Consider the following 12340-nt stretch of genomic DNA (forward strand, 5'->3'; position numbering starts at 1 on the left):
ATTGGGAGAGACTGAGAGAAAATATCTACAAAACATATTAATAAAAGAATTGTATCCCAAAGACACAAAGAATGCTTACAATATTAGTAGGGAGCAAAAGAACCTGATTTTTTTACTGGGCAAAAAATAGTAAGTAGACACTTCATCTAAGAAGATATGTAAATGGCAGATGAGCCCATAAAAGACGTTCCACATTAAGTAGTCTTATGGAAATGGAAATTAAAGCCACAAATTAAAAATCAAAATTAGATGCCACTACACATCCAGCAGAATGGATAAAAATACTGACATTATCAAGTGTGAAAGGACATGGATCATTGGGAACCTTGGTGTCCACTTTTTCCTGGTGTGAACTGAATATAAAATCACAGAGCCACTTTGGAAGACAATCGGACAGTTTTGCATTGAGTTAAACATATACTTACCATATGACCCAGTAATTCCATTCCTAGAAAAATTCCTAGAAAAATGAAAACATACATTCACATGAAGACTTATACTCAAATGTTTATAGCAGCTTTATGAGTAACAAGTCAAATGTCTATCAACTGGTGAATTGTCAAATTGTGGTGCATCTGTACATTGTGATATCACTCGGCAATAAAAGGAATGAAATACTGATGCCCACAGCAATGTAGGTGAACCCTAAAAACCTTCTGCTAAATTATAGAAGCCAGAAAAATCTATTATTCTATTTACATAAAATACTGGAAAAAGCAAGACTAGTTGTTACTAGGTGCCTGGGATGGCAGGCATGGAGATAGGACAGGGCATGGATCATAAAGGCAAACGGAGGAAGCTTTTAGAGTTCATGGCGTCATAAGCACGGTAGGAAGGCGTACACATGAGTTGTGTCTTTCCACAATGTCAGCTTTAGTCAATCACAAAGCAAGGTTAAATCACAATGATAAAGCAGACTCAGGATTCCAAACTCAGTGACATCTCCCCATGTGATTAATTGTGGCTTCTTACATGGCACACAGAGCAGGATAGAAGAAAAGCCATGTAACAAACAAGATAACAGAAAGGGGCGGGAAGTGAACGAACCAAATGTGACCTCAGTTTGTGGGTGCGCCGCTGAGATAAGGCCTGCATCTGGTCCGGGTCAGCTCTCCGCACTCACTGCTTCTCATGATCAGCAGGGAAGGCTCTTGGTTCTATTTGGAGATCCATTGGGCAAAACCATCGCGGCAGTTGCCTTTTTTAAGTGGTCAGATGTAGAAGGGTCAGGTCTGAGGAGTCTGACAGTTTGTTGCCAAAATCCTTCCCTTTTTAAAGGGATTTAATCAGTTTTGGATTTCTGCAGACCTCCTCTGGTTCTGCTGGTTATCAGTTCTGGGGTGTCGTCAGCTGACATTGGTCCTGGCAATATCTCCCAGCTGCAGTACCTTAACTGCTTGCATCATTGCTTGACACAGGCTCCTGCCTGACATGAGAGACTCCATTTTGCTCTCTAATGCGAATGTCTGTGGCAGCGATTACCCAACCGTCAATATGTGTAAAAACTCATATTGTACTCTTAAAATTATGAGTTTTATTGCACATAAATTATATCTCCATAAAGCTGACTAAAAGAACCCCACCTAATTCTATTTTTTCTCTCTTCCTCTTAGGCAGGAGACCCAAGTTCAGTGTTATTAGATAGCATTGTGGCTTTAGGATAGTTGTCTGGCCAGTGGCTGCTGTCTGACCATGCTGAGTCCCCTTGAGATATGTATCCACCTGGGTCTCACACCTGGTTCTCCTGGCCGGTATCTTTGAGAATTCTGCCTCTTCCTCTGGTTCTCAGTGGCATGTGCCGCAAAGCTTTCCGAAGCCGTGTCTTTCATCACAATGTCAAGGGTGCTTGGGATGTAGCGCTCTCCGCTAGCCTTCAGTACCTCTCCCTGGCCACTGTGTGGACTGTCTTGGGCCTTCCCCACCTACTGCTTTAGCATGAGCAGGGGTAGGATCAGTAATAGTACGCAGCCTTGTCACATCCTCAGCATCTCACCTGAGAGAAGAGGCACGTGATCTCTCCGATGTTCTCGAATGTCCGAGTTCCACTATTTCGCTTCCTGAGCCTTGTCCCGGGCAGACAAGAGGCCTCAGGGGCCTACGCCAACTCTTCTTGCTCCCCAGTTCAGAGAGGGTTTTGTTGTTGTTGTTGTTGTTGTTGTTGTTATTGTTTATTTTTACTTCTAACTTCCTCCACCAATGTAAAGGAGGAAAATTGGCTTGGTAAATACTCTTCTAAAGCTATAATGAATGTAAGAACCTTTGCTTTTAGAGGAAGGAAAGAAGTTGAGTAAGGGATGCTGCCCAAGGGGAGGAAGCCTGAAGGGGAGATCTGCCAAGGGCCAGGGGAAGCCTGAGAACAGGAAGTACTTATGCAATGAAAAGAGGAGGCTATGAAATTTCTAGACACGGGCAAGGGAACTTTGCCCTCTTATTGTCTAAAACTGGCCCTGCCCTGACTAAGAGTTGACATGTTCTTTTAAGGACCCAAATACTTCGCAAATACAAAGATTTCACCGTACCCAATATCCTACATCATCTTTCTTTCCCTAGATGAAAACATCTCATAGTGGGATTTCAAGGTTAGGCTTACCAGGACTCTCACACAAGAGCCTAAGGATGTATTCTAGGACAAATTCATGCTAGAAAAGCCCCAACCTATAGATTCCTAAACCATTTGATCCAGTCCCAGGCAGACATCTGTTTATTTGATCCCTGTCAAAATTATTTAAGGCTTTCACATGAAAGCAAAAAAAGCCAAAAAAAAACAAAACAAAAAAACCCACAAAAAAACAAAAACAAAACAAAAAAACCCAGACAGTGGTGGGAGGGAGCTAACATTTATTGAGGAATACATGCTGGGTCTGGACTGAGATTTTTTTCCATTTAATCTTCCCAACAACTCTTAAATCATCTTGTAGTTGAAGAAATAGCCACTTAGAGCTTACATATCTTGCCCAAGGTCACACAGGAAGGGGAAGAATGAGATTCAAGCCTGAGTTGATGAATTTCAAAGTATTCATTTTCCATTACCCCTTGCTGTCATCCTGTAGACTAAGTTAAAGCCACTAATCCTAGTCTTAGATGAAATGACAAGAGGAAGAGGAGGAGGACAACCACCACGATGATGAAGAAGGGAGGAGCCAGGGCTGTTGCATTTGGGAACCAGCAACGATAGCCCATACCACAAGAAATTCTTTCCTAAGGAAACAGACCCATCTAAACTCACAATTCCTATTGACTAGAGTGTGGGGAAGAGAAAAGGGGTAAATCAAAGAGCAGGTTTGCAAAGCAATGACCTAATTAGACAGAACATATAGACTAGTATTGTAATGCTATCAATGTGCTTTCAAGTATGCTTTTTAAAAATTTAAGCAAAGGTGACAGAAGAATTTGAAAAACATGCGTGTTTTTGTAGCAAAAGTAAGGAATGGCCTGCAGTGTGAAGATTCTAGATTGCACGCAAACATATAGAATCTCTGATTCACAGACCTTCTGGAAGACTGTCAGCTTTAGACCTACTTGAGCATTCCAAACCTCCCACAGGATTTGGAACTGTTTCTGCTCACTACTGAATTATTTGGTAACTATTAAGGGAACTGATAGGGCCTCTCAGCCATCCTTTGAGATTCTAAAGCCTGACTGGACTTGCAGAATGACTGTAAATTATTGTGGACATGAGACCAGTGCTTCTCGCCACACTCTGCGTAAGGGAAAGATTTCCTCTGGTTTGTAACTATAGCAACCAGTTCTATAACCCATTGTTTTGCACAGCTCCATCTTGCCACTTCATGGACCGCCTAAGAATCACTGTTCTACCGGAACTGTCTTTAATTGACTTACATTGTATTGACCTTCTCCTTGCTAAAGGGGCTCTTAGCTTTACACCTTTGCAGTGACAGAAGTCAAATTCCTTTAGCCTGCTCTATCCTTGATCCTGCTTTCCATTATTGGAGGCTAGAGCAAAGGGCTTTACCAAGGCCATGGCAAGAATCCTATATGGTATAAAAGTGTAAGGGATTTGGAGCCAGTGGACATGAGTTTGAATAAATACTGACACTTATTGCTGATCACCTATTGTGATCGTGGGCACATCACTTATATTCTCCAGCCTTCAATTTCCTTTTCTGTAAAATGGAGATAATAATAGTTATGAACATGGTTGTTATAATGAAATAATATGAAGGAAAGCTTCATTTAAGCTGTGAAGGGCTATATAAATGTCATTACTAAGTGCAGAGGTGCACGACCACTAGGCAGGAGTGCCCACCTGCTGATGAGGACACCCAGGAGCGTTATGTTAGAGACAAGAATCACGTCTGTTTCTATGACAGCCTTCCACATGGATGGTCTTCCCATCACGACCCTATATGTTATACCCATTCACAAATGAGTAATATGAAGCTCATTTCAGCTGTGTGGGTTTCTGAGAAAAAAAAAAAATAGTAAGTTTTGTTTTTATTTTATTTTTATTTATTTATTCATTTGACAGACAGAGATCACAAGTAGACAGAGAGGCAGGCAGAGAGAGAGGGTGAAGCAGGCTCCCTGCCAAGTAGAGAGCCCGATGCTAGGGGTCTAGCTTGGTCTAGCCCGATGCTTGGCCTCGATCCCAGGACCCCAAGATCATGGAGCCGAAGGCAGGGGCCTAACCCACTGAGCCATCCAGGCACCCCAGAAAAAATAATAAGTTTTCAAGAGAAGGTGAATAACTTTTCTCGGGTCTGTGTCTGGGGTTGGAGGGTAGCATGCAAAGGGAAGCAAAAAGGACAATGAAATGAGTTGGGAGAAGACCTAGAGCTCTCTCAGCTTTCTGCCCTCCCTAGGAGGGAGCATATCCTGTGACAGTCTTTGGTTCTCTGGGATCGTGGGCAGTGAACGGGTTCCTCATTGGTTACACATGCATATAATGTAAGATTTAACGAATACTGTGAACATTTACTTTAAGGTTAGATATGCACTTGGAGCTTCCTCTCAAGAGTTTTTTTTTTTTATGTCTGTGTATATGTGTATGTATATAGGTGTGTTTTTAACCCACATTGTTACTTTAACACTTCAGGTATGAGGCAAATTTTAGTTGTACATACTGAACTGCAATGGTTTTACTTCTTCTGTCCCAGATTGGAATTTTTTTTGCAGGGTTTTTTGTTTTGTTTTGTTTTGTTTCTTTTGAGAGAGAGAGGTTTTTTTTATTTTTTCTTTTTTTTTTTTTTAAGAACAGGGAGAAGTTGTGGTTTGATTTGTTAGGTTTGTTTCAAATGACAAAGCTTTTTCACCCTCCTTCTTAAAAACAGGACCTGAAGTCTGTATCTTTAAAAAAAAATGTTTCAAGTCTAACCATGTCTTTGTATAATAATAATGGGTATTATGTAATTGTACATGGAAAAAAAAAAGCTCTACCCACGAACAAGTGCAGTGATTGTTGCATTTAGGAATCCCTAGCTGGTAGTATCTGGTGATGTTGTTGTTGGATTAAGTGGATCTGAGGTAACTGTAGACTGCATCTGGGATCCGCTGCCTAATATTCTGAGCCTGTGATGTGTAGACCAGAGGCCTTTCAGAAAGGGCCTTCGATGCTGATTTTTAATTTTATCTCTAAAAGAGAACATGCATATAATCACAGAGATACACTAACAGGACTGAGAGGCACTTGTCATATAACTTTAAATATACCACAATTTTTGAAACCTCATTTTGACATTTCCCTTTTTTTTTATTTTTTAAGATTTTAATTTATTTGTCAGAAAGAGAACACAAGCAGTGGGAGAGTCAGTGGGAGAAGAAGACTTCCCGCTGAGCAGGGAGCCCGATGCAGGGCTCTATCCTAGGACCCTGGGATCATAACCTGAGCCAAAGACAGATGTTTCACTGACTGAGCCACCCAAGCGCCCCCATTTTTGACATTTCTATGTTTTTAAATAAGTATAGGAAGCTGAAACAAACAAAATAGTTGTCCCAGACATCTCCCTTCCTCCAGCAGGTCCAGCTCTGGGTTCCTGTAGAAAGAGTCCCGTAACTTACCCACAGCAATGGGCCACCGGGGGAGGGAGCATGGTCATGTTTGCAGGGCAGATGGAAGAGCTAACTTATGAAAAAGAATGGTGTGGGACTGTATCATTTTTGACTTTAGATGATACCCTGCCACTCCAAAATGAGCAAAACTTGTGCTAGTTCAGCGGCAAGTAATATCGAAAGCGTGGTTTCCTGCTACATCTTTCTTGAAGCAAGCGTCGCCCTTTTATCTTCATAAAGTCACCATCATTTGTGTATGCTGACCCATTCTCTGGTGCATGGATTGTTTGGTTTTTGGATTTGCTCCTTATAACTGTCCAGAAAAATTTCCTTATGAGTTCAAAATCAAAACACAAAATGATGATAACTTCTTTGGCTTTTGAGAAGAGGAAGTAGTGGTTTGTCTTACAAGGCATACCCTGTGATGTTTATTGCTTCATTATTTTTTGTGAAGCTTCCTATTTTGGCTTTATCTTTTAACCCCAAAACAAAGTGTGAATAAGAGAGAAGCTCAGTGTTTCTTGTGGAATAGTACTTAAGCTTTTAATTAACCTCCGTTTCTCCTTCACTAACCCTTTGGTTTTCTGTGTGAATGCTCTGTACATATCCTCTCCCTTCTAGAAAGCCTCATAAAACCATGTGTCTCTTCTTGGGACTCCTACAGCATAGCACGGGATGGCCTTGGCTCAGGTCCTCAGCATCTAACCTTCCAATCGGGCTACTTAACAGTTGCTGTGGGGATTGTGCGTACTGGAAATGTGCTATACGAGGTAACCCTGTTTCCATGGTCCACGATTTCACAGTACCTGTTTCAGTTATATTCATTTTTACATTTTATCTCTCTGCTTCTCTGATTAATTTTGATCTTGCTCACCAGTCTGTGAGCACCCCTGGGGCCAGACACCTGGTCTGGTTTTGCTCACCAGTGAATCTATCTCCTGCCCATAGCTGAGGGTGCTGGCTCACAACCACTAAATTGTCTCCTTGCCTTCCAATTCACACCCTTTCCAAAACATTCCTCTCATTATCACCAACACCTTTACAAGCTCAGATAACTCTTTAATGCAAAAAAAAAAAAAAAAAAAAAAAAGTAATGGTTTCCAGTTCCTATAGATTAAAAATCTAAATTCCAGGCTACAACCTGCTTTTAAAGGCTTATCTCAATGTTGGTAGAATAACATTGCTTTTTATTTAGGTTTATTTTACTTTACCTTGTATGATATAGAGCTCATTATTCCCTGCCTTGATTTCTCTTTATATTGTAAATTGCTTGCCTCTTTGTAAATTATTGCCCTCATAAAAGAACTCAGTAAATATTTGCTTAGTTGACTTAGTATTACGGAGATACACATTTCTAGAATTACTATACTTGATAGGTCTGTTGTTCTTCCTACACCAGGAATTTAGATGTTTTATAAATATTCTTTTGTTTATATCATGTAGACTGAGAATATATCTTATTCTATTTTTTTATTTATAGCTGTCAATCATATTGCCTGCAGCATGGTGATATTGATATAATCCTACATTAACGAATCCTATTTGTTTAATCTGTTAAACTTTGCTATCTCCTTCAGCCCTTTCCAACCTGTTATTTAATTAGATTAATTAGTGTTTTAGGTTTAAATTCACATGAGACTTTTGCATTTGTCTCTATTGCATTTTCTTTCTTTCCTACTCATTCTTCCTTTCTTTTCTAAAGGTCAAAGTTTGTCTGATAATTTCTATCAGAACTCACTTACAGTGTCTTTTCGTTGCTTCCCTGTGTATAATGTTTTACCTGATTGAAAATATTTGGAATGTTTTCAAGATACTAGAGACTGAAAAACTTGAGCAGACCACGGAATCTGTACAGATTCAGCACAGTGCCCTGTTTTTTTTTTTTATTACCTAGGGAAGCTCTGCCACATTTTAAGTGCAGTGCTTTGAGAAGATGGCCTGAAATTAAGTCTTGAATGTTAATGCCATCTCCATTCTAAAACTCCCAAGATCCTTTAAAATATATTTTAAAATAAATATGCAGACTGTACTTGGCAAAACTGTGATAGCAGAAAACTGGCAACATTCCATATGTTTATAATTTGGGGGTTGTTTGACTGGCTTGTGGTCCATTCACACTAAGGAGGGCCATGCAGGTTTGCAGTAGCATGAAGGTAATCTCTGTACGGTATTCTGGAATTCCTAGGGGTATGTTATTAAGTCTACGTGTGTGGGTTTTCTTCCAAATTATATGGAGAGTGGAGGGGTAAGTGGAAGGGTTCAGGCAAAACAAATTGCCCATGAATTGTTATTTATTGGAGCCGGTGGATGGATACTTGAGGATTCATTATGCCAATCTGTTATTTTTTTGTATATTCGAAATATTTCTTAAAGCAAAAGCTAACATTAACAGTTATGGTCTAATGTTCTGAGGGAAAAATTTTTCTGAGATAGTCATTAACAGGTTTTCATCCATGAAATGGTTGAACCAACATACTGTATCTCATAAACATCAACAAACCTAGATATGTAATCAAACCTTTACAGTTCCTTGAAGATTTAAACGACAACTGTGATTAATTGCCAAAAATGAATTGTTGTGATGCCTTAACAACAACAGGTTCTTTTAACACTGCTTTATGGCACTGAAAACAGTATGTGGGTATTAAAGGAGTGGGAGTCCAAAGGATATCAATGGCTATTAATATCATATGTAGAAAGACAACCAAATGAAGCCAAAACAAAACAAAACAGACAACCAGACATTTAGTGCCTCCTGAGGGAAGTACATGCTACCACCTGTGAAGTATTTTTGCAGCAAGAAGAGGAAAATAAGTGCATGTGTAATTTATGTCTGTGGTAGAGAATCAGATAGTAGAATGGAAGCTAAAATCCATGGGTGTGATCCCATTTAATTTGTCTATTCTTTATAAAACAGAAAAATTACTGTAACCCCCATTTTAGAGAGGAGGAAAGGAAACTGAATGAATAAATGGCATGCCTATGGCCACTTGATGAATAAATTTAGGAGCCAAAGCCTACCATGCCTTCCAGATTCATATTACAGAACATGCTTTCCCTATTAAAAGAATGGGGATCCCATCATCAAGGAGCAGCTAATCTGATAAGGGATACATGAGAGATGAGAGATATTTACCAGAAGATCCAGACCTTTAATTTATGACAGTTTGATGTATGTTCTCTGGCAAGAGAAAAGTGCAAGTTTACTCTTCTGTTAAGTGCAGATTCACATGGGTCAGAGATCAAAAGAGCAAAAGATTAGATTGGCTTTTTTTTTTAATGCAATTGAGTCTCCTTACCAGCTCTCTGAGAAGCAATGATCCCAATGCCACCAAAATGGGCCAGGAGAGACCTTGCAGGCCAAGACAGGTCCTTTTAGACCAAGACAGGTCCCCTTGAATATGTGAGCAAATCAATGGCCGCCTCCATGACTTGCGCAGTCATGCAAGGACCAGTCCTCCCAAAGGCTTGAGCATGGTTTAATGCTCTGGGGTCACAATCTTGATATCCTTAATTTTATTCTTGAGCTGATGTTTTGTAAGTGAAGCCCAAAAGCCGGACGGGACAATTAAGCATGCACACGGGCAGCAGATACAGAGCTGAGGGCCCAGGCAGGACCTGCAAGTGTAGGCTTGCGCTGCGGCCCCAGCAGGAATACAGGCATCGAGCAATTAAGCTTTTGGGCAGGTGCACAGGTACAAGGTGCATGCCTGAGGCAGTATCAGCCACCGCACGGTGTTGGTTTTTAATTTCCCAAAAATAATTTGAATTAACTTTGTGTTATACTGTAAGGGTGAATGTTATTTTTTTTCCCACCCAATCAATGAGTAGTAATTGAGTACTAACTACAGTGCTCAGTAAACGCAATTAGGTTTCTGCTCTCACGGAGCTTACATTCTAGTTATATCATTATTTTCCAATGAATGCAACAATAGCTTTTTTAAAATTAGAGTTATTGATTTGAGTGTAGCAATGGAGACTATCTTTATAACCGAGCAGCCTTCATAATAATTTATCTGCAGCTAAGTGTACTGACCTATAATTTCACTGGAGAGTAGCTTACTCAAGTTGATTTTTGCTTGCTTTTATTATTTTCCACTAATTTGAAATTCTAGGTGACACCATCCCTAAGCAGCTGAATCTGGAATGTTTTTATTTTAGAATTGTGAAAAATGGAAGACAGTGCCACAGACACAGAACAAGAAGAGGAAGAGGAGACAGAGGAAAAGGATCAAGAGGACCCCATTTATGCTGTAGCACCCACAATTAATATCCAAGATGAACGGTGTGTTGATTTATCTACAACTCCAGCCTTCATTTGTCTGCAAGAGGTATGTTTCCCTTCACTATTACTATACTAAGACCTGAGTCATTATCAGCTTAAAAATCAGGTGAAGCTAATATTATCAAGATGACTTATCACATGTAACCTGTAGGCAATACACCCAGTTTGAAGCACTTTAAAATAAAATAGTCCCCACCCTCTCTTCTGAAGACTTATCATAGAATTCTGGACTAACATAGTAGTTCTGACAGTTTTATAGCATAATAAATATTTGCATATATGCAGTCATTTAAGTACATTCTATAGGTTGGTAAATGAAATAAAAAAGCAAATTTCTTTCATTATTGACTCTACTACATTTACATCCATAAAGTGAAGATAAAAGATCTTAACATACAATGGTAGAACAATCAACACTTACCTAACAAAATGTAGCTAGAGCAGTATATGCTGCCTCCTATTAGCAGAGAAGCAAAAAAAAAAAAAGAAAAAAAGAAAAAAAGAAAAAAAGGAAATACGATTTTTGTCTTTATCTATATTTATATATTTAAAACCATGAATCCAAATCTCTAGTCTTAATACTTTTAAGTAACCAGGTTTCTCTATTTCTGCTAAAATCCATTATACATCAAAATTTTTGCAATAGAGTTTCTACTTTTATTTATTTATTTTTTTAAAGCTTTTATTTAACTATTTGACAGAGAGAGAGATCACAAGCAGGCAGGGAGGCAGGCAGAGAAAGAGGGGGGATGCAGGCTCCCTGCTTAGCAGAGAGCCTGATTCGGGGCTCGATCCCAGGACCCTGAGATCATGACCTGAGCCGAAGGCAGAGGCTTAAACCACTGAGCCACCCAAGTGCCCTGAGTTTCTACTTTTATACCACTACCCTTAACAATTGTATCAAATAAAAATAAGGCTAAACTAGAATTCATTTCTAGTAAATGTGATGCTAATAATAAAAATTGTGGTCAAGGTTGTTTTGGTTTTTTTTTTTTAGATTTTATTCATTTATTTGTCAGAGAGAGAGGGAGAGAGAGCGAGCACAGGCAGACAGAATGGCAGGCAGAGGCAGAGGAAGAAGCAGGCTCCCTGCCGAGCAAGGAGCCCGATGTGGGACTCCATCCCAGGATGCTGGGATCATGACCTGAGCCGAAGGCAGCTACTTAACCAACTGAGCCACCCAGGCGTCCCTGTAGTCAAGGTTTTTAAGGCATAGATAAAGAAGCATGAAAGGCTTGTTTTGTAAAGTCAAAGGAGAACTTAGGAAGACTTTTCCTGAATATTGATGTTCTATGTAATAATTTATTAAATATCTCAAGAATCTCTCAGTATACATGTATGCAGAAATTGTAGTTATTAATCATTGGGTATGACCAGCCCCTGAGAAGGTGGATACTTTTGATTATAGCATCAGAGAACTGTCTTATCTACCCTTTGAAGTAGTGTAAAATTACATCAGTAACGAAATCAGTAATTTCACTCCACGACTGCTGTCCCTCAAGCCAACAAAACCTTGCCGAATGATTATTGGTGTCAACTTTATTTCCATACAAAACACCATTGAAATTAATCCTCTTGGCATCTATAGCTTTATTTGCTAATTTTTTCAACATTCCTCTTAGATTTATGAGTCCAAACAAAATTTTTGACCTAATTTATATAAGCTTCCCTCCTTTGGTTATCTAAACAGAAGCTGTATTTGCAGAGTCGTAAGAGCTCAGATGGCAACTGAAAGCAAGCAGTCAGAAATCCACTTCCAAAGGTCTAGTGCCTGGCATCACAGGGAAAGAACCAGAAGCTGCTTACACCATTTATTGTTATTAATGCTGGTCATACAATTGGCCCGCACCACCAAAGCACGGAGGGCATGGTCTCATTTAACACTGCCTGTGGAATATGTTCAGTATGGCATTCATGGCACTGTGTGATCTGGGCCCAAACCACGTGTACAGTCTAATAATTCACTTAGCCTCTCGTGATCTTCTGTTTATGGGGCACTCCTTCACAGGGACTTTCCCCCACTCAGATGCCTAGGAAACTGGCACA

At 39.7% G+C, this 12340-nt stretch overlaps 1 protein-coding gene across 4 annotated transcripts in view; it reads left to right on the plus strand.

The window, feature by feature from the left end:
- The window catches only part of CCDC146 (coiled-coil domain containing 146), a 117099-nt gene that overhangs the window by 10227 nt on the left and 94532 nt on the right, over window positions 1-12340 (plus strand). For 2 of the 4 annotated variants that reach the window (XM_047694646.1, XM_047694647.1), the window contains exon 2: window positions 10125-10340. In XM_047694646.1, coding sequence (XP_047550602.1) covers window positions 10182-10340 — 159 coding nt within the window. In that variant the 5' untranslated portion in view covers window positions 10125-10181. The remainder of the gene's footprint in view (window positions 1-10124; window positions 10341-12340) is intronic. The other 2 variants (XM_047694644.1, XM_047694645.1) reach the window with 1 other exon arrangement.

This window comes from Lutra lutra, chromosome 11, assembly GCF_902655055.1.
Source record: "Lutra lutra chromosome 11, mLutLut1.2, whole genome shotgun sequence".
NCBI lineage: Eukaryota > Metazoa > Chordata > Mammalia > Carnivora > Mustelidae > Lutra > Lutra lutra.